The sequence below is a fragment of the Rhinopithecus bieti genome, unplaced genomic scaffold (genome assembly GCF_001698545.2).
Source record: "Rhinopithecus bieti isolate Rb0 unplaced genomic scaffold, ASM169854v2 scaffold_18548, whole genome shotgun sequence".
NCBI classification, from domain to species: Eukaryota; Metazoa; Chordata; class Mammalia; order Primates; family Cercopithecidae; genus Rhinopithecus; species Rhinopithecus bieti.
Genome location: NW_016809526.1, coordinates 1281420 through 1304299, shown reverse-complemented (window position 1 = coordinate 1304299; position 22880 = coordinate 1281420). Strand labels below are relative to the sequence as shown.

The 22880-nt window shown below is 41.2% G+C and overlaps 1 protein-coding gene and 1 long non-coding RNA gene across 4 annotated transcripts in view; one reads left to right on the top strand and one right to left on the bottom strand.

The window, feature by feature from the left end:
- The first annotated feature begins 1589 nt into the window (after positions 1–1589).
- RSPH3 (radial spoke head 3) overlaps positions 1590–22880 on the top strand; it is a 24789-nt gene continuing 3498 nt past the window's right edge. The window contains exons 1-6 of one of the 3 annotated variants that reach the window (XM_017889670.1): positions 1590–2816; positions 8917–9004; positions 16478–16619; positions 19092–19237; positions 20199–20402; positions 21956–22118. In XM_017889670.1, the coding sequence (XP_017745159.1) occupies positions 2701–2816; positions 8917–9004; positions 16478–16619; positions 19092–19237; positions 20199–20402; positions 21956–22118 (859 nt within the window). In that variant the 5' untranslated portion in view covers positions 1590–2700. Of the gene's footprint in view, positions 3056–8916; positions 9005–16477; positions 16620–19091; positions 19238–20198; positions 20403–21955; positions 22119–22880 lie in introns of all 3 variants that reach the window. The other 2 variants (XM_017889671.1, XM_017889672.1) reach the window with 2 other exon arrangements.
- LOC108540559 (uncharacterized) overlaps positions 6037–22880 on the bottom strand; it is a 38172-nt gene continuing 21328 nt past the window's right edge. Inside the window, exons 2-4 of the long non-coding RNA XR_001888704.1 lie at positions 14581–14685; positions 12267–12407; positions 6037–6073 (exon numbers count right to left, since the gene is read on the bottom strand). This is a non-coding gene — a long non-coding RNA (uncharacterized LOC108540559). The remainder of the gene's footprint in view (positions 6074–12266; positions 12408–14580; positions 14686–22880) is intronic.

Here is a 22880-nt window from a genome sequence, read left to right as displayed (position 1 = left end):
GATGTTCGCGAGATGTTACTTGGGCTGGTGGGTCTGAAGACCAGAGGTTGTAGGTGGATCTTTCTCATGGAGCAAAGACTAGGAGGGCAGGGGATTGATCTCCCAAGGGAGGTCCCCGATCCAAGTCACGGCACCAAAATGTCACGTGTGTCTGTGTGAAGAAACCACCAAACAGGCTTTGTGTGAGCAATAAAGCTTTTAATCACTTGGGTGAGGGCGGGCTGAGTCCGGAAAGAGAGTCAGTGAAGGGAGATAAAGGTGGGGCCGTTTTATAAGATTTGGGTAGGTAAAGGGAAATTACAGTCAAAGGGGGGGGTGTTCTCTGGTGGGCAGGAGTTGGGGGGTCACAAGGTGCTCAGTGGGGGAGCTTTTCTGAGCCAGCATGAGCTAGGAAAAGTAATTTCACAAGGTAATGTCATCACTTAAGGCAAGGACTGGCCATTTTCCCTTCTTTTGTGGTGGAATGTCATCAGTTAAGGCAGGAATGGGTCATTTTCACTTCTTTTGTGATTCTTCAGTTACTTCAGGCCATCTGGGCATATACATGCAGGTCACAGGGGATATGATGGCTTAGCTTTAGCTCAGAGGCCTGACAGTTACCCACTCAATACCCATTCTATTCTGCCCCAACATCCTTCTAACAGAATTCATTCATCTCCTCCCTGGCCAAGCGTTTCTTGAGGGCCCGGAAAGACTGGTTAGCTGGTCTAACTCAAACATGGTGGTCTTACATACAGATCCTAAGCTTAAGTCAATATGATGTAATTCTGGTCAGTTGGGAGTTCACAAGGGGGTTTTGCTCTTCCAATAAAGACAAAAGAGAAGATACTTCTATTACTACCTTGTTGAAGCCAACAACCCAGGTGACAGAGTGGAAAGGCAGGGGAAAAAAATGCCTTGTTGATAATGTGCTGAGCCCCCAAGTTAACCTCCAGGTTAACCAACCTGGGGGGTGTAAAATAATGAATTCCTTATTATTTCAGGACTGTCACCTGAGGGAGACAGTCCTTATTATTTCAGCCACTTGGAATTGGTTTTTTGTTACTTGAGGGAAAAAACATTCTAATTAATATGCTAGTTTTTATGGTTTCCACGATGTGGTGCCAGCCTTTCCTTCTCTAGATATTTCTAAAACTCATCTACACAGGTCTTACTTACAGTTTTCCAAATACACCTTGCACTTTTTGAGCCTTTGGTCAAGCCATTCCGAATGTACGACCCCCAAGAGGCTGGCCAGTTAAAATACTATCATTCATCAAACACAATTTAAATGTCACTTTCTCCTGTAGCCCTTTCAGAAATTACCTCAAAATTAAATGATCAGACCTAAAATCTTTTGTGTTTTCGCCTCTAGAATTTACCATATACCTTTATGTTGGTGTTACTTATAGAATGCCTACATCTGCTTTATGTCATAGATTTCAAAGTGGAGATTGGGTCCAGATTTTAATATAAAGGCTTACCATTTACCAGGCACAGCTCTACGTATTAACGGTTTTAATCCTCAAGACAAAACCTAAATAGATAAATTCTTCCATTGCCACGTTGTGGATTAGGAAAATGAAGCACAAAAACATTTAACTTGCCTGAGGTTTCGGAGCTAGTACATTGTAGAATCTGGATTCAAATCAAGACAGCAATTAGCTGAATGAAGGTGTAACTGCAAATGCAAATAACTGATCACGAGGAATACACATTCACTCTCACAAGATACAAGATTTTTAACGTTACCGATACTAAAACAAAGCGTCTGCGTTTTAAGCGCAGCCCCACCCCGCGATACTAGATTTATTCTTCAGAGCTGGGAGCCTGATGAAGGGGAACTATTCCTTTATATTTTTTAAGACTCAGTAAATTGCCCACTTCTTTCCCAAAATGAGATGTCTGTTGGGGCGGCCCTTGTCGCTCCGTGTGACAAGGGTCCTCCGATTGCTAAGGACACAGCGGTGAGCAGAGAAGGCAGGTGAGGAACTGCACGGACTCAGCGGCAGAGGGCGGCGGCAGCCCGCCCCTGGGGCGGGGGAAGTGGAGGAGCCGGGAGACATCAGGAAGCCCTTCCCTGCCCGGGCACGTAACAGAGCAGGGAGCCTGGCTGCTAGGAGTTTGTCATCGCGGGGGCGGCCTGGGAGCGCTGCGGCGCCGCGGCAGGAGAAACAGCTAAGGACGCCCTGGAAGAGCAGGAGCACGTGGGCCTACGAGAATGGCGCCAACACCAGCCCTTCAAAACCACATCCCAGAGCGGGGCCGAGGACAGCCACCATTGCCCCACAGGCCTCAAGAAAGACGGTCAAGTCAGCCAAGGCCGCCCGCCTAGCCAAGAGCCTCCCAAAGCGCAGGCGCACCTACCCGGGGGGCGCGGCTGGGCGGAGTCAAGAGCCGGAAGAGCCTTGCGCCGCGGTCCTTCCCCGGAAACCCGCGGGCCGGAAGTGTCCGGACTTCCAGCTCAGAGCCCCGGGTTGCTGGGCAACCGATGCGGCGGCTGCAGCTGCTGTCTGTGGTGCTGGGAGCGAGCCCAGTGTAGCTCCCACCTCCTACGCTGGTAACCTCCGGTCCCGCCCGCCTCCCTTGTTGTCGCTTCTCTTCGCGTCGCGGAATCCTTGCCCTTGGCAATACTTACATCTCTCCGGGTCCCACGACACCTTAGCGCCCACCTGCTTCAAAGCCAAGCTCCACCGAAAGGGAGGCAGTCTGCCCCCAGACATGACTTCGGCGCTGACTGATGGCACCTCTCGGGCCCCGAGCACCTACACCTACACCAGCCGGCCCCGAGCACTGCCCTGCCAGCGCAGCCGTTACCGGGACAGCCTGACGCAGCCGTGAGTGACCAGGCTAGCCCTTGTGTGGTCCATACTTGCACCCCATCCCCGGGCCGGGGTCTGGCCCCTTCGCCCTGGCAAAAGCTACTTATGCTGTCTTCCCTTGGCTGCACTCTGCCGAAATAAAAGTTCTGCCCTAAGGAATCTCCCGTGGTGTGGAGGAGTGAAGCAGGAAGGGGCATGGATTGGGCACCAGTTAACTTTTAGTGATACTGAGTTGCTGCCGTGGTCCTTAACAGGTACACGAATTGGCTCATTTCACAAAGTTTGAATTGTACCAGTGTGTATTGAGGGCCAGCTACGTGCTGAGCACCTTACTGGGGGCATTCAAATACGTTTTCTTACTTAATCCACAGTGCTGTGAAGTTGGTTTTATAACTCCGTTATGCAGATGAGGGAACTGCGGTGCAAGGATATCCAACAATAGCATATCCAAAATGGCCGAGTAAATCTCTTCTGCAGGCTTTGAGCAGGAGTAAGATTATTCTTCCATGCAGGACCACGTATTGGTTTTTTGTGGTACTGGTGGTGGTGGTGGTTGTTTTGAGATGGAGTTTTGCTCTTATCGCCCAGGCTGGACCGCAATGACACGATCTCCGCTTACTGCAACCTCCACCCCGCCCCCGCTCCCCTGGCCCAGGGTTCAAACGATTCTCCTGCCTCAGCCTCCCAAGTAGCGGGGACTACAGGCGCCCGTCACCATGCCCGGCTAATTTTTGTATTTTTAGTAGAGACAGGGTTTTGCCACGTTGACCAGGCTGGTCTCAAACTCTTGGCCTCAAGTGATCCGCCCGCCTCAGCCTCCCAAAGTGCTGGGATTACAAGCGTGAGTCACTGTGCCTGGCCGGCAGATTGTGTTTTTACATCGATGAACAGTTGCGAATATTCAAACATACATAGGAAAGAAAAATATATATATATAAGCTCTTAAAGTTCTCTTAAAGTTAAACGGTTCTCTAAAATTATTTCCGTAAGCCTCAAATGTTGAATTCAGCAGACCTTTACAGGAATGCAAGTTCCATGGATACAGGAACCTTTGCATCTTTTATTCACCTAGTACAATGCCTGGTACATAGTAAGCACTTAATACGAATTGTCGAATTGATGATTGAACATCAACAATGTAATTATTGATGCTTGGTTCAAACACTGTTTCTAAATTCATAATTATCTTGTTCTGACAAATTCTTTTGTAAGAGATGTCTATCACTGTGAGAAAACTAAAATAGAAAATTTAAATTTGAAGAGTGATCATTTATGTTAGAAAAGGATTCAATTTTAAAATTTTCTAATCCTTCCAAAAACACTTTCTGGTGCCTTTAAGTAGTTGCTTACAAATCACTATCCAATCAGACCAACAAATTAGAAACAAGAATCAAGGATGGTTCATTAGGAACAACTTTTTTGATAGTTGATTAGTATATTGAAGTAATCTGTTGATTAGTTGCTAAGTATATCTGAGTAATGCACAAGACAGAAAAATCTCAATTTTGAGAAAGTAGTATCTTACAAATCATAATCATTGATATCCTGATGGATAAAATACTGATATTTTATCCATAATTTGCTTATGGGTAAGGATAATATTCTCCTCTGATATCCTTATGAATAAAATATTTTTTAAGTGTTCAGGAGAGTAGCTGGGCATGGTGGCATGTGCCTGTAATCTCAGGTACGTCGGAGGCTGAGGCAGGAGGATCACTTAAACCCGGAAGGCAGAGGTTGCAGTGAGCCAAGATCACGCCACTGCACTCCAGCCTGGGCAACAAAGTGAAACTCTGTGTCAGAAAAAAAAAAAAAAAAGTGTTCGGGAGAGTATTTGTCTTATTCCGTTTCATGTTGCTCCAACAGAGTATCTGAAACTGGATAGTCTATATAAAGAGATGTATTTAGCTCACAGCTCTGCAGACTGAGAAGTACAAGAGGATGGTGCTGGCATCTGCTTGCCTTCTAGTGAGGGCTTTTCTTGTTGTTTCATAACATGATGGAGAAGGTCAAAGGGGAAGCAGATACGTGGGAAGTGGCCAAGCAGGAGGAAGTACCTCATTTTGTAACAACCTGCTCTTTCGGGAACTAGTCCTGTGAGAACTTAATCCAGTCTCTTGAGAGTAAGAGCTCCCTCACTACTGCGAGAACTGGTGCCAGGCTATTCATGAGGGATCTACCCATGATCCAAACACCTCCCACTAGGCCCCTCTTCCCAACACTGCCATATTGGAAATTAAATTTCCATGTGAGTTTTAGTGGGGATGACAAACCACATCCAAACCACAGCAGTACTTTCAGTACTTGCTGGTGAGTAACTAGATGACCATATCCAAAAAGAGTATGCTTTTGTGTCAATCTGTCTCTATGCTAGAATGCCCTTTAGTTGTTTCCTGTTCAAAATTTTATGTTGAACTGGATAAATCTTCAGTTTTTCATGGCTGGAATGGATAACTAATGATTGAAGGGAGTCAAGATGCCAGATTATCTTGATTGGGTATATATAACTGGGCTGAAACCAGAAAATGAAACTTAATTGGAAAGCTGTGAAGTTTTACTTAGGTATGAGAAGTCAGTTATACAGAAATGGGAGTATCTGATTTTTCCTTTGAAAGGGTCTAGAAATTTAACACAAGTCTAATGTCAGTCAAGAACTTCCTCCTTTTCATAGGATTATAAAGCTGAAAGAGAACATTTGAATACTAGTCTTCTCATTTACAAACAAGAGAATGTAATACATCTTTTATGTATTTCTTGGTAGTTGGGTGATCATAAACACCATTAAATTCACCTTTAGGCATGTGTCAAAAGACAATTGTGATAATGACATCCTCATCTTACAAATCCTTTGGTAAAGGCTGTATAGCCCTTCTAATAAAATAACATTTTAATGCAAATGAATTAAAACCTTAGAACATTTTTTTTAAAACTCAGATCAAATAAGGTTTAAAATCACTATAGTGGGCAGAATAATGATTCCCCAAAGATGTCCTCTTCCTCGTCCCCAGAACGTGTGAACATGCTATGTGGTAAAATGGACTTTGAGATGTGATTACATTAAGGATCTTGAGATGGGAGATCTTGTGATGGGAAATTAGCTTGGCTTATCCAGGTGGACCCAGTAGAATCACAATGGAGTCTTCAGAGTGAAAGAAGAAGGCCAGGTGCGGTGGCTCATGCCTGGAATTCCAGCACTGGGAGGCCGAGGTGGGCAGATCACGAGGTCAGGAGATGGAGACCATCCTGGCTAATGCGGTGAAACGCAGTCTCTACTAAAAAAATACAAAAAGAAAAAAAAATTAGCTGGGCATGGTGGCGGGCGCCTGTAGTCTCAGCTACAATGGAGGCTGACGCAGGAGAATGGTGTGAACCCAGGAGGCGAAGCTTGCATTGAGCTGAGATTGTGCCACTGCATTCTAACCTGGGCGACAGAGCAAGACTGCGTCTCAAAAAAAAAAAAAAAAAACAAGTGAAAGAAGAAGGCACAGGAGTCTGAGTCATAGAAGGAGATGTGTCATTAGAAGCAAAGGTCAGAATCACGCAAATGCTGACTGGAAGGCAACCACAAGCCAGGGAATGAGGGCAGTCTCTAGAGCCTGGAAAAGGCAAAGAAACATTCTCCCCAGGACCTCCAGGAGGAGTGCAGCCCTGTTGACACCCATTTTGAACATCTGAACTGCAGAATTCTGAGAATAAATGTGTTATTTTAAGCCAACTACGTGGTTAGTAGTACCATTTAATGAAATAAGAAACACTGAAGAAGTAATGAGTTGGAATGGGAGAGTAATAATTAGTTCAATTTTGAGGTTGCCTTCCAGATAACATAGTGAGATGTCATTGGGCAACTGGATATGCCTAGAGTTGAGAGAAGAGTTCTTGGCTAAATAAAAATTGGGAGTTTTGGCCAGGCACGGTGGTTCACGCCTGTAATCCCAGCACTTTGGGAGGCCGAGGCGGGCGGATCACGAAGTCAGGAGATGGAGACCATCCTGGCGAACACAGTGAAACCCTGTCTCTACTAAAAATACAAAAAATTAGCCGGGTGTGGTGGCGGGTGCCTGTAGTCCCAGCTACTCAGGAGGCTGAGGCAGGAGAATGGCGTGAACGCGGAAGACGGAGCTTGCAGTGAGCCGAGATCGCACCACTGCACTCCAGCCTGGGTGACAGAGCGAGACTCCGTCTCAAAAAAAAAAAAAAATTGGGAGTTTTAGGTATATGGATTATAACTGAAGTCTTGAAAATGGATGAGGTCAACTAAGGACAAGAGAAGGCTGAGCCTGGAGGAAATCCTCCAGTATGGGAGGAACTGCAAACAAAGGCTAAGAAAAAGGCATTAGAGAAGTAGTAGAAAAACAATCAGAAGATTATGGTGGTAACACAGAGGCCTAGGAAAGAGAATGCTTCAGTGAAGGAGTGGCCAGCTGGGCTTAACACTGCCCAGAGATCAATTAATACAAGCAATGAAACATGTTAGAATGTTCAATAGTGGCTTCAATATATGATAAAAAAGCAACTTATACCCCACTCAGAATCATTTCCCATAGAATACTGTTGTTGGTGTAGGGCAATGTTTAGTTTCTTAGCTATAAACAATATACCTTTTAAATAACTTTGAATGAAAATATCAACTGTGTTGGCCGGGCGCGGTGGCTCAAGCCTGTAATCCCAGCACTTTGGGGGCTGCAGACGGGCGGATGCACGAGGGGGTCAGGAGAATCGAGACCATTTCCTGGCTAACACAGTGAAAACCGCCGTCTCTTACCTAAAAATACAAAAAACTAAGGCCGGGCGGTGGTGGCGGGCGCTGTAGTCCCAGCTTACTCCGGGAGGCTGAGGGGCAGGAGAAATGGGCGTAAAACCCGGGAGGCGGAAACTTGCATGAGCTGAGGGATCCGGGCACTTTTGGCACTTCCAGCCTGGGCCGTGGGACACAGCGAGACTCCGTCTCCAAAAAAAAAAAAAGGAAAAGAAAAGAAAAGAAAAGAAAATATCAAACTGTGTTTTTGTATTTTTTACTAACAATCATTCTGATCCCTGAAATCAATATTTTATTTTATTTATTTATCTATTTTTTTTTTTTTTTTTTTTTTTTTGAAAGAGCCTCCCTCTGCCCCCCCGGCTGGAGTGCAGGGGCCGGATCTCAGCTCACTGCAATCTCCGCCTCCCGGGTTCACGCCATTCTCCCGCCTCAGCCTCCCGAGTAGCTGGGACTACAGGCGCCCGCCACCTCGCCCGGCTAGTTTTTTGTATTTTTAGTAGAGACGGGGTTTCACTGTGTTAGCCAGGATGGTCTCGATCTCCTGACCTCGTGATCCGCCCGTCTCGGCCTCCCAAAGTGCTGGGATTACAGGCTTGAGCCACCGCGCCCGGCCTATTTATCTATTTTTTTTTTAGACAAAGTCTCTCTCTGTCTCCCAGGCTGGAGTTCAGTAGCCTGATCTCAGCTCACGGCAACCTCTGCCTCCTGAGCTGAAACGATTATCATGCCTCAGGCACCGGAGCAGCTGGGATTACAGGTGCAGGCCACCAGGTCTGGCTAATTTTGTATTTTTAGTAGAGATGATGTTTCACCATGTTGGCCAGGCTGAAACATTTTATTAACATTTTAAACAATAACTTTAAAAAATATGTTTGGGTTTAAAGAGCAATTAGAAAATTGACTTAATTTTTAAGCCTCATTTTTTTATTAGTGTAACTTTTCAATCTTTGAATCAAGCTTTTTTCAGTCCTTTAAAGAAGGCCCCTTTTCAAGTGGGCCATTTTCATATTTACTAAAGTCATACAGATTTACAATCTAAATCTAGCCCTGCCACTTACTAGTAAGGTGACCTTGGGCAGATTCCTGAGTCTGTTTCCCCTTCTGAAAGAGGAATCATAATTCCCAACTTGGCAGCTTATTGTGAATAATAAATAAATAATGTACATGAAGGACCTGGCATATAGTAAGCATTACATAAATTGTATCCATTTACCTCCTTATTTTATGGACCACACTAAAACAGAAATTTATTTTCTTAAAATATATTTACTTTAGTCTAAATCCTATTGAAAATGAGTTACTTCATAGATACCAATACTCTATTAAAGTGGTTATACAGAATTTTCTGTTTTACAGAGATGAAGAACCTATGCGTTATGGAAACATAATGTATGACAGAAGGGTAATTCGAGGCAACACTTACGCACTCCAGACAGGGCCACTGGTAAGTTAAGTTTGAATAGTCTAACACCCTGTTCTCACATTATCTGTGGGGAAGGATCAGTTTCTTTGTGTTAATTTCTAATCCATTGCAGACTAAAACATTCATAAAATAAAGATGAATTACTATAGAAATGAAGTTTTAAAAAAGACATACAAATGGAAGCCCAATGAGTTTCCAGGAGCTGGGGGATGAGGGAGCCAGGGAAGGAGTTATTGTTTAATGAGTGTAGAGTTTCGGTTTTGCAAGGGGAAAAGAGTTCCAGAGATAGAGGTTGGTGACAGTGATAGAACAATGTGAATGTGATTAATACCACTGAATTTTATACTTAAAAATGGTTAAGGTGATAAATTTTACATTATGTGTATTTTACCACAAAAAAAGAATTAACTAAAAAAAAAAAGCCCCAATTTTGCATTAGATTCAACAGAACTCTGCCCTTCTAAACATTTCTAAACTTTTACTCTCAATTTCTATATTTAAATTGTTACAAACCAGTTCAAATAGTTTATAGACACACTAGCCAGAGGCCCACATTTTGAGTAGCCCTTGTTGATTGCATCTAGGTTTGTTTAGATTATCTCATATTCTAATACAATTATCATTATTTAATCAAAAAGTCTGAATTCTGCTTCTTTAATCACTCAACAAATATTTATTGACTTTTAGGTCTTGTCATGGGTACCTAGGATACAGAGATGAGTAAGACATGGTATGATATTAAGGGTGGTGAGTTCTTGGCACAGAAATGAAATACAGATGAATCTCTAAACTGTATATGACATATAAGTGCCTAATACGGCCGGGCGCAGTGGCTCAAGCCTGTAATCCCAGCACTTTGGGAGGCCGAGACGGGTGGATCACGAGGTCAGGAGATCGAGACCATCCTGGCTAACACAGTGAAACCCCGTCTCTACTAAAAAATAGAAAATCTAGCCGGGCGAGGTGGTGGGCGCCTGTAGTCCCAGCTACTTGGGAGGCTGAGGCAGGAGAATGGTGTAAACCCGGGAGGCAGAGCTTGCAGTGAGCTGAGATCCAGCCACTGCACTCCCGCCCGGGTGACAGAGCGAGACTCCGTCTCAAAAAAAAAAAAAAAAAAGTGCCTAATACAAGATGATGATAGAGATACTCCTCTACTTAGGATGAGGTTATGTCCCAATAAACTCAATGAACATTGAAAATGGATTTAAAACACCAAACCTGCCAAACACCAGAGCATAGCATAGCCTACCTTAAATATGCTCAGAGGCCAGGCATGGTGGCTCACACCTGTAATCCCAGTACTTTGGGAGGCCAAGGTGGGCAGATCGCTTGAGCCCAGGTGCTTGAGACCAGCCTGGGCAAAGTGGCAAAACCCTATCTCTACAAAAAAAAAAAAAGAAAAAAAACCCCAAAAATTAGCTGGGCATGGTGGCATGCACCTGCAGTCCCAACTACTTGGGAGGCTGAGGCAGAAGGATTGATTGAACCCAGGAGGACAAAGTTGCAGTGAGCTGTGATCACACCACTGCACTCCAGCCTGGGTGACAGAGGGAAACCCTGTCTCAAAAAACAAAAACAAAAACACAACCTAGAATGTTAAGGAATTGAGGGAAGCTCAGTGTGCCTGAATCAGAGTCTGAGGCAGGGAGTATCAAGAAATAAGTGATTAAAAAGAAGTTAAAGTTGAATAATAGCATTCAAATCCACATTACAGAGAATGTTGTTGAATGTCAAATGAGGTATGGGAAGAATCCACCTAAGGTATGTTTCCAGAACGAGACTCTGTCTCAAAAAAATAAGTGCTCAGAACACTTACGTTAGCCTACGGTTGGGAAAAATCATCTAACACAAAGCCTATTTTATAATAAAGTGTTGAATATCTCATATAATTTATTAAATATTAAAGTGAAAAATAGAATAGTTGAGTATTCAAAGTACATTCTCTGTGGATACTTTTGTATCATCATAAAGCTGAAAAGTCATAAACCACATAAGTTGGGGAACATCTATTAGTCTGAAGCAATGGTTAACTTATTAAATATATCTATCTATATATATGTGTGTGTATATATATATATGTACGTATATACGCTTCAACCCTATCCTGGATCTCCTGCATTAGAACCTCCAGGGATTCCCTGCTTCTCCCACTGAGGTGGTATCAACAAGGGTGGAGCAGGAAGCTGGACTTTCACCTTCACCCAGTGCCAGTGAGGTAGTAGGAGATGGCACAAGTCAGTGCCCCACTCTTTCTGTGGTGGTGCCAGTAAATCCAGTGAGTAGCTGAATTGCAGTCCTATCTGGCAGTAACAAGGTGGTATGAGGCAGTGCTAGTCAATGCTGCACTCTCCAGACGCCACCAGCAGTGTCAACAGAGCCTAGAAAGGAGCTGAACTACCACCCCCACCTGGCACCGATGTGTTGGTACAGGTTGACCTTCTGCTTTTGTTGAGGTGGTGTCAGTGGGGCCCAGCAGGAAGTTGAACTTCTAACCCCATGCAGGCTTGTGCACTAAACAAAAAGGGTGACTTTCTACTGAAAAATTAAATATCCAAAGTTGTAAAATATAATACCCAAAATAGCCAGGATACAAACCAAAATCACTCATCATACAAGAATCAGGACAGTCACAACTTGCACAAGAAAAGACAATCAAGAAATGACAAAACCAAGATGACTCAGATGTGGGAATTACCTGACAAAGATTTTAAAGCAACAATCAAACATGTTTCAATGAAAAGTGGACAATTATAGACACTCTTGAAACAAACAAACAAAAAATCTTAGCAAAGAAATACAAGATACAAAAGTGAACCAAATGGAAACTTATAGAACTGAAAAATACAATAACTAAAATAAAAAACTCACTGGATGGACTCAGTAGTACATTGGAAATGACATAGGAAACAATCAATGAACTTGAAGAAAAATCAATGAAGAATGGAAGTTATCCAGCTGAACAGAGAGAAAATAGACCAAATAAATAAATAAAAAGCCTGAGAAAGCTGAAGAACAATCACAAAGATTTACATTCATGTTGCTGGAATCCTAGAAGGAGAGGAGGAAAACTGGGAGATGGAAATCTTGGATCTGTAGGCAAAAGGCCTGCAGATCCAAGAAACCAAGTGACTCCCCCGAAGAGGATAAACCCAGAGGAATCTACCCGAGACAAATCAAGATCAAACTTTTGAAAATTAAAAACAAAACATTTTGAAATCAGCCAGAAAGAAATTACACGTTAGCTAAAGGAGAACGATGATTTAAATGGCAGTGGATTTCTTACCTGAAACATGGAGACAAGAAAGTGGCACAATATTTTCCAAGTCCTTAAAGGAAAGAACTATCAAGCTCTAATTCTAATCCAGTGAAAATATTTTTCAGGAGTTCCAAAATGGCAGCATAGAAGCAGGCTAGCTTCACTCCCCTGCAAAAGAAAATCAAGAACAAATGTACAGTGCGGAGATTACCACCAGCAATATTCTAGATGTCAAGTAGAAGGAGGAGGCACTTCCCAGGGCTACAGAAAAGTGAAAAAGCTCCAAGGAGATGGTAGGAGAATCAGACGTTCATGTCTACAGTATCTCTCCTTCTAGTCTGCCTGGCACTAAGGATGTGGAGGATTGTATTAGGGTTCTCTAGAGGGACAGAACTAATGGAACAGATATATATATGCAGTAGAATTTATTAAGTATTAACTCACACAATCACAAGGTCCCGCAATAGGCCATCTGCAGGCTGAGGAGCAAGGAGAGGTAGTCCAGGTTCCAAAAATGAAGAACTTGGAGTTCAATGATCGAGGGCAGGAAGCATCCAGCACAGGAGAAAGATGTAGGCTGGGAGGCAGATGTAGGCTGGGAGGCTAGGCCAGTCTCTTTTCACATTTTTCTGCCTGCTTATATTCTAGCCACTCTGGCAGCTGATTAGATTGTGCCCACCCAGGTTAAGGGTGGGTCTGCCTTTCCAAGCCTACTGACTCAGATGATAGTCTCTTTTGGCAACACCCTGAGACACACCTAGGATCAGTACTTGGTATCCTTCAATACAGTCAAGTTGACACTCAGTATTAACCATCACAAGGATTTATCTCTAACTTGTGATTTCTGCACTGGAAAAGATCAAGGTGGACAACCAGTTTCCCTACCATGTTGGGTTCCCTGGCAGGAAATTCAACCCACAAGAAGCATCATGTGTTCCTGAAAAGAGAAATACCCCTGAGTACAGCCAAAGACAAAATGGGGAGGTGAGACTACCATCCCCAGCCCTGGCCACTCTGCTGTATAACTCAACCAAAGGAAACACCAAATGAGAGTGGCTGTTCAGCAGCACCACATTGTAGGAGATAACATTGTACCAGTCCCCTGGGCATAGACACCTAGCCAGTCCTACTACCGTGTATCCCCTTTGGGACCTCCCCTATTCAGGACGGGCAGTGCTCTGATCATCAGGCAGGGTGAACCTGGCCTTAAGGCACCACCTAGAGCCAAAAAGGAGGCAGCAATCTAGTGATAAAGGATCTCTGGCAGGGCGCAGTGTCTCATGCCTGTAATCCCAGCACTTTGGGAGGCCGAGGCAGGCAGATCGCTTGAGGTCATCAGTTCGAGACCAGCCTGACCAATATGATGAAGCCCCCTGTCTACTGAAAATACAAAAATTAGCCAGGTGTGGTGGCAGGCACCTGTAAGCCCAGCTACTTGAGAGGCTGAGTCAGGAGAATCGCTTGAACCCAGGAGGCAGAGGTTGCAGTGAGCCAAGATCACACCAGTGCACTCCAGCCAGGGTGACAGAGTGAGACTCTATCTCAAAAAAGGGGGAAAAAAAAAGGATTTCTAAGAAAATATATCCAATAAAAAGCAAAAACAAGCCAGACAGAGAAGACTGGACTAAATAATCCTTCAGTGCAGAGACATAGACATATATCCACATGAAACAATAGCAAACGAGGAACCATGACCTACCTACCTGAAGGGACAAAGCAAGGAATCAGTAACTAGCCCTAATGAGATGGCAGGATGTGAGCTCTCTGACCAAAAATTCTAAATAGCAGTCTTAAGGAAATTCGGTGACATCTAAGATAACACAGAAAAGCAATTTAGAAATTTGTTAGAGAAATTTAACAAGGAAATTGAAATAATTTGTAAAAATCAAGCAGAAATCTTGGAGCTGAGTAATACATTTGTTGAACTGAAAAATGTATTAGAGGCTTTTAACAACAGAATGAATCAAGCAGAGGAAAGAATCAGTGAACATGAAGACAAAGACAGACTATTTGAAAATACACAGTCTGAGGAGAGAAAAGAATGAGAAAAAACAAAGACTGTTTACAAGATATAGAAAATTACCCCAAAAGATCAAAGCTAAGAATTACCTGTGTTCAAGAGGGAATTGAGTAAGAGTAAGGAGTAGGAAGCTTGTTTTAAGAAATACTAACAGAAAACTTTCCAAAACTTGAGAAAGAGATAGATATCCAGTACAGGAAGGTCAGAGAATACCGAACAGTTTCACCCCAAATAATACCCCATAGAATAATCAAGTTCTCAAAGGTCAAGGACAAAAAAAGAATCCCAAAGGCAGCAAGAGAAAAGAAGCAAATAACATACATGAAGCATCTCCAATCCATCTGGCAGCAGACTTCTCAATGGAAACTGTACAGGCCAGGAGGGAGTAAGATGACCAGGAGGGACTGGGGTGACATTTTCAAAGTGCTGAAAGAAAAGAAAATCATCTAAGAATATTGTATCCACAAAGTTATCCCTCAAATATGAAGGAGAGATAGTCTTTCCTAGACAAGTAAGAGCTGAGCAAATTCAGCACCACCACGCTCATCTTACAAGAAATGTTAAAGGGAATTCTTCAGCCTGAACAACAACAAAAAAACACTAATGTGCCAAAAGAAAACATTTGAAGGTATGAAACTTACTGGTTAAATTAAGTACATAGACAAACCTAGAATACTCTCATACTATAACTGTAGTATGCAATCCACTCATAATTCTACTATGAGGCCCAAAAGACAACTATCAAAAACAGTAATAGCTGTAGCAACCTGTTAAGAGGTAGGTAATCGCACCACTGCACTCCAGCCTGGGCGACAGTGCAGACTTGGTCTCAAAAAAAAAAAAAAAAAAAAAAAGTGCAATGAGGCAACTGAAAGTTAGTATGTAGGGGGATGGAGTTAAAGTGTAGAATATTTTTTCTTTGCTTCTGTTCTTTGTGATCTAAGATAAGTTGTCATCTCTGCAAACAACTTGCTATATCTATGTTTTTTGTAAGCCTGATGGTAACCACAATGCAAAAATCTGTAATGGATTTACCAAAAATTAAAAGCAACAAAATAAAATATACTACCAGATAAAGTCACTTAACACAAAGAAAGACAATAAAGAAGGAAGGAGATACAAAGCAACCAGAAAATAAGCAACAAAATGGTAGTAGGAAGTCCTTGCTTTATCAATAATAACACTGAATGTAAGAGGACTCGATTCTCCAATTAAAAGGCATAGAATAGCTGATTGGATAAGAAACGAGACCCAACTGTATGCTCCTACAAGAAACCCACTTCACCTACAGAGACACACATAGACTGAAAGTAAAGGGATGGTAAAAGATTTTCCATGCATCTAGAAACCAAAAAAGAGTATGAGTATACTTACATCAGATAAACTACAAATCAAAGACTGTAAAAAGAAATATAGTCACTCTGTAATCATAAAGTGATCCGTTCAGCCAGAAGATGTAACAATGATAAATATGCACCCAACACCAGAGCTCCCAATTATGTAAAGCAAACATGAATAGATCTAAAGGGAGAGATAGACTGCAATGCAATAATAGTAGGAGATTTCAACAACCCATTCTCAGTAATGAGTAGATAATCCAAACAGAAAGGAACAAAAAGAGAGAGAAAGAAAAGAAAATTGGTGTTAAACTTCACACTAGACCTATTAGGACTAACTGATATCCATAGAACATTTTATCCATCCTCTGCAGAGTACACATTTTTTTCTTCAGCACATGGATCATTCTTCAGAATAGACCATATCTTAGACCACAAAACATGTCTGCACAAATTCAAAAAAGTAGAAATCCTATCAAGTATCTTTGCTGATCACAATGAAGTAAAACTAGAAATCAGTAATAAGAGGAACCTTGGAAGCTACAAAAATACATAGAAATTAAACAGCATGCTCCTGAATGATCAGCAGGTCAATGAATAAATTAAAAGGAAATGTTTTATTGTTTTCTAAATATATAGATACGATTGTGCACCCATGTATTCCAGTTAACAGTCATACTTTGAAGTTACTTTTATGCTTTGTCAAACATCTTTGTAATTATCTGACAAAGTACTAATGCAATTTTAATGAAGTTACTGATAATCAGGAAACATTATGATAAATGCCTCTATACTACCCAGGAATTGCTTTTGGAATGGCAGTTCTTGTATGCTTTAATAAATATTTTCTAAATTCTAGAAGTATTTTCTGTCACTGTTAGCTCGGACAGCCTGATTCTCTAGAGCTTCAGAGACAACGGGAGGCTAAGAAGAGGGCTCTTGCCAGAAAACAAGCCCAAGAGCAGCTCAGACCACAAACACCTGAACCTGTGGAAGGCAGAAAGCATGTTGATGTGCAAACAGGTGTGTGACTGTGCCCTTGGCATTGTATCCTCTTGGTTTACTCAGTTGTCTGTCAGTTCATTTGTGTTTGGCCTTTGTATTATTTATGCCTCTCCTGTGCTATCTGATACTTCCCCAGTAACATGGTAGGGAAGTTCATTTATTAAAGAAATACATAGACTAGGCTGGGTGTGCTGGCTCACGCCTGTAATCCCAGCACTTGGGGAGGCTGAGGCGGGCAGATCGCCTGAGGTCAGGAGTTCGAAACCAGCCTGGCCAATGGGGTGAAATACCCCGTCTCTACTAAAAATACAAAAACTTAGCTGGGCATGGTGGCAGTCGCCTGTAATCCCAGCTACTCAGGAGGCTGAGGCAGGAGAATCGCTTGAACCCGGGAGGCGGAGGTTGCAGTGAGCCAAGATCGCACCATTGCACTCCAGCCTGGGCGACAAGAGCTAAAGTCCATCTCCAAAAAAAAAAAAAGAGAGAGAGAGAGAGAAAGAAAGACATAGACTGTATACTATTATCTTACTGGATATGACTGGAAGTGGGATGGGGTTCGAAAACAAAAAGAATTTTGGCCAAGCATAGTGGCTCACATCTGTAATCCCAGCACTTTGGGAGGCAAGGCAGGAGGATCACTTGAGCCCAGGGGTTCGAGACCAGCCAGGGCAACATACCAAGACCCTATCTCTACAAAAAAATTTTAAAATTGGTTGAGCATGGTGGTGCACGCCTGTAATTCCAACTACCCAGTAGGCTGAGGCAGGAGGATTATATGTGCCCAGGATTTCAAGGCTGCAGTAAGCTATGATCACACCACTGCACTCAGCCTGGGCAACAAATAAATAAATAAAAGAATTTTGTGACCAAACAAATTCTGTCTTAGGAGCCCTTTTCCACATATTCTGTTCTCAAACTGGGATTCTTTCTCATAGCCCAACATGAATCACTGTTCTTTTCATTAGGACTTATAGGAAAGGAGCGCAATATAATTCTACTTTGTCATTTTGTCTTTTGAGAGGAATAAACCCACTCCTATCTGAGTCATCTGCCTCTCACACCAGCCTCCTCTGTCCTCTGGTTCTGTCGCTGTGCATATTCCCCAGGGCCACATAGGCACCCCTGAGGAAGGTGTCAGGATTTGCGTGCTTGTCTTGCTGTCCTCAGCTGTAGAGGCTTACCTAGTCCTATAGGGTCTAGCTGTATTGTTGACAGAATCTTGGTCATCAGACAGTGCTTGGTGTTTTCCTTGGACCACTGTAACTACTTAAGGTTCACTTTGTACCCTTCCAAGATGGTGAGTGGATCCTTCAGGATTATTTCTGCATGGTAAAGGCAAAAGGGACCATTCCATGCTTTAACACTTGCCTTTAGGCCAAGTCTAGAATGTGTGTATGGCTGTCATTAGCCAAAGAGCTAAGTTTTCATGTTTCTTTATACCATCAGAATATTAAGTGATATAATAGCAGCCAGCTTTTTTTGGATATTTCCTCAGAGACTGAACCAGGTCCTTTATCTGTGTATTTCCTTCATTATTACAAAGATTCTTTGTGACAGGTAGTTATAGCCCATTTTCCAGATGAGGAAACTGAGGCCCAGAGAGGACATGACTTGGCCAAGTCCTGTGCCCAACATCTGACTCTAGTGCTCATGTTCTCTGCTTGATAGCACATTACCCTTGCCTCATATAAATTACTCCTAACATGAAATTTGTTTTCATACATCTGTTTATGATCTGTAGTGTAGAGATAACATCAAATAACCTGGTGACTTGGTACATGATTTTTTAAATATCCAGGAATTTTCAAATCTTTATATGTTTACTATCTTAGGACTCAAATATATATATATGTATTACTGACTTTTTATCGACTGTTGTACTCTGCATCTTATACACATCTACGGTCTCATGTTCTTCTTCAGTTCCATTTTCAAATACAAAGCTCAGTGCTTTCTAGACATTCAGTACATGTTCTAGCCTGACTAACTCTATCTATGGTCTTCCAAATATTTAAAAACTCTTAGTTCAGTATGTGAAGTAACCCCCACATTTGAACACTTTTATTCTAATACTTATTTTCTGGTTCATTTAAATATGTTTTGAAGGAGCTAAAATTTCAAATACGCATATATGCTTGAAATAGACCAGAATTTTTTTTCTTTGAGACAGAGTCTCATTGTGTTGCCCAGGCTGCAGTACGGTGACACGATCTTGGATCACTGCAACCTCCACCTCCCAGGTTCAAGCAATTCTCCCACCTCAGCCTCCCAAGTGACTGGGACCACAGGTACACACCACCACACCCAGCTAATTTTTGTATTTTTTGTAGAGATGGGGTTTCGCCGTGTTGGACAGGCTGGTCTCAAACCCCTGGCCTCAAGTAATGCACCCTCCTCGGCCTCCTAAAGTACTGGGATTATGGGCATGAACTACTGTGCGTGGCCTTAGACCAGAATTTTAAACTCAATGTATATGATGATTCTTCTTAGAATTATACCTTGAAGAAATTGCTGATCGCATAATAGAAGTTGATATGGAATGCCAAACAGACGCATTTTTGGACAGACCACCAACACCACTCTTTATTCCTGCCAAAACTGGCAAAGATGTGGCCACCCAAATACTAGAAGGAGAGGTACAGTATATCCTGTGGGTTCCCTCTATGATCTTTATAAATGAGGTAAAGTTAGGTGTAGATAATGCTTAATATGAACAAGAGCCACTTCACAATCAGATTCGACTTCTTGGATTTCTTTCCAGATATTATCTATAATGGTTTTATCATATAGTACTCAGAAATGTTTTAAAATACCATGTTCTGATTTCTTTGCCAATTAAAAACAAAATTATTTAAAATATTTTAGAATATTTCCACATTTGATTTTGTTTGTTTATATGCTTGCTTAATGTATGTATATAAGATAGATTTGTACTAAGTAAGGAAAAATAATATCCCTGGTATAAAAGATTCCACAATTAGTTGCTTGTGGATTATATAACTTTTGTAAAGATACTCTCTCATTTAAAAAAAAATTTAATAATTACATTTTTCTATCTATGTGGAATGCATAAATGGGCCTGTTTATGAAATTGAAGAAGAGAAGGCAATGATTATGTTCATAATGACCTAAATGAGTTTTAACACTTGTGGGAACTTGAAAGAACTGTCATTGAAATTGGGAAATAAAATAAATCTTCAGAAGCTATCTGAAAGTTATATTTGCCTAGAAATCCTAGCAATGAATCACCAAAATATCTATTATTCTTGTTCCTTCGTTCATCAAACTGTTATTTAAAAATAAATAAAAATCAAACAGAGAAGGCAGAGAATAAGACAGACAAGGATATTTCTCTTCAGTGTCAGGGTTCATTTTGATGAATGCATACATTTTTTTCATAACTGACTTAACAGATTTTTGCCTGTAAACAAAATGTTGATTTTGAGGATTAGAAACCATAAATTAAGCACCAGCACAGTGTCTGGCACACAGGAGACACTTAATAAATAATATCTTGTTATTGCTATTCATTATATTTTTGTTGAGCATTCGATTCGTAATTAAAATTTTAAGTCTGCTTTATTTTGTATGTTTAAGCTCTTTGACTTTGATCTTGAAGTTAAACCAGTGTTAGAAGTTTTGGTGGGGAAGATAATTGAGCAGTCTCTTCTGGAAGTAATGGAAGAAGAAGAGCTGGCTAACCTGCGGGCCAGTCAGCGTGAGTATGAAGAACTACGGAATAGTGAACATGCTGAAGTTCAACGACTTGAAGAGCAAGAGAGGCGACACCGAGAAGAAAAAGTATATATAATTGTATTTTTCTTTCTTAGGCAGTCTTTTGGCTAGTTAGCATATTATGTTCAAAATTACATGTGATGATATATCATAAAACTAAAGATCTTTGGGAATGTATTAGAAAAGATCTATAATATTTTGCTCAGGTCTCTTCTATAGATCAGAGATCTTTCGTGGACTGAATTCCATCTTTTAAACTCCAGCTTACATAAATATACCTAAAGTGAGTTTCCAAAAGTTTCTAAATAAAATGAAAGTTCCTAAGTTACACGTGTCCCAGTTGAAGACTCTCTTAAATATCAGCAGGCCTAAAGAAAGAAAGACATATGTTGGTTTGCCGTAAGTCAGTGGCAGAAAGATGGAAGGAAGGAAAAAGTGAGTGTATTGGAGAGAGACTGAGTAAGAAGCAGGGCATCTGGATAGAATTCTGATTCTTTTTCTCCGTGACCAGGCCCTTCTTTATACCCTTAGTGACACACCAGACTGATGTGGGTTCTTATAGAGTATTTTTCAGATTCAGGATTTTTAGAATCTTCAATAAGGAAAGGTTTACAATCCAGTTTTTTTAAATGTGCCAGTAGCCTACAGTTAGGAAGCACTAGAATAGATAGTCTTTCTGGTTCTGGCAATAACTGTCACCCTTTGTTGTATACTGATGAACAATTATAAAGTAGTATCTTAATACCTGAAACAGTTCAGAAAAAATTCCCAAGGGGCCTAACTTACTATGCTATGAAAAATAGCGTAATTGTTGGGAAATCCTACTCAATACCTATCAAATGGACTTTAATTCCAAGATGAATACTTAGTTGTGTAAAGAGCATAGGGCTTACAATAAGGATTGTGCAAAAGTAAGACTTTATTTACAAATATAAATTGTGGCAAAATAAACTGTTGAAATGAGTCATGAAATCTTTATCAAAAAATATTTGTTTATTCACTATTTGGAAATATATTATGGAAAGCTGGATACAGGAATCACCTAGATTTATATTTGTTTAGAGTTTAAATATAGATTTCATTAGAAAATATATTAATGCTCCCACTTCCACATGAGAGTAGAGAACAGGATTCATCAGCTTTGTAAATATTACATGGTCTAAAGGAAGCAACAGCAAAAAATAAGAGGCTTTCATAATCTTCAGAACCATTCAGCTTTACAAATTCAGGGAATTGTTACGAATGAACTCATTCACTGGCCCACTGGTAATTTTTCTTACCAGTAATATTTCATGATAATATTATTTTAAAATACATATAGTGGTGATTATCTTTTTGCTACCATCTATACTGTCAAGCATGTATGTCTTGAAATTATTTTACTTGAAATGAATAGTGAGATTTTTACCTTAAATTCCATCTTTTATAACTTCCTGAATTCAGTACCCACTAGCTGTTGAAATTCATTAAAATTTTGATGAAAAATATGGACCTTTAATAGATAGACACCTCACTGCCCATTTTTTGATAAGTCTGGATTCTTCTACTTATTAACTTCACTAGATTCAGTACTTGGGGAGGGCATAAGAGCTAAATAACCACCTATGTTGTTTTGGCAGGAACGGCGTAAGAAACAGCAGTGGGAAATAGTGCACAAGCACAATGAGACATCACAAAAAATCGCTGCCCGAGCATTTGCACAGCGTTACCTGGCTGACCTTCTCCCGTCTGTTTTTAGCAGCCTCAGGGATGGTGGCTACTTTTATGATCCCATTGAAAGAGGTTTGTAGATATTTTTGTTAGATTAATTCTGTTGTAATAAGCATCCTCTTAATGGTTCAAATTTATGTTATGTACATTTTTATTTTGAATTGGAATCTTTCTGATACAAAGTCAATTTTAGTTGTTTAAATTAAGTACAGTTGTTAATGAGATGTGTATTTTGAAGATCTTGATTTAAGGATATTATTGTTTGTTTATTGAGAAGCAACATTTGTATAATAGAAAGAAATATGGACTTGGTATTGAAAACTTGAGTTTGGGTTGCAGCTTTATCATTAGCTAGCTTGATGACCTCCAGTTTCTTCATGTGTGAAATGAGGAATTTTTTTTTTTTTTTTTTTTGAGATGGAGTCTCACTCTTTTGCCCAGGCTGGAGTACAGTGGCACGATCTTGGCTCACTGCAACCTCCGCCTCCCAAGTTCAAACAATTCTCCCTGCCTCAGCCTCCCGAGTAGCTGGGATTACAGGCACCTGCTACCACGCCCAGCTAATTTTTGTGTTTTTTAGTAGAGATGGGGTTTTGCCATGTTGACCAGGGTGGTCCTGACCTCAAGTGATCCGCCTGCCCCAACTGGCCTCCCAAAGGGCTGGGATTATAGGCGTGAGGCACTGTGCCCAACCTGAAATGAGGATTATTTAGGAGTTAAGTCATAAAATATATGAAACTGTGTAAACTGTAAAGTCCTATGTATGCGTAAGTAGTTGTTATTAACTTTTCTCAGCTGACTTATTCCAATCAAAACCCTTTGAGAGGCCGGGCG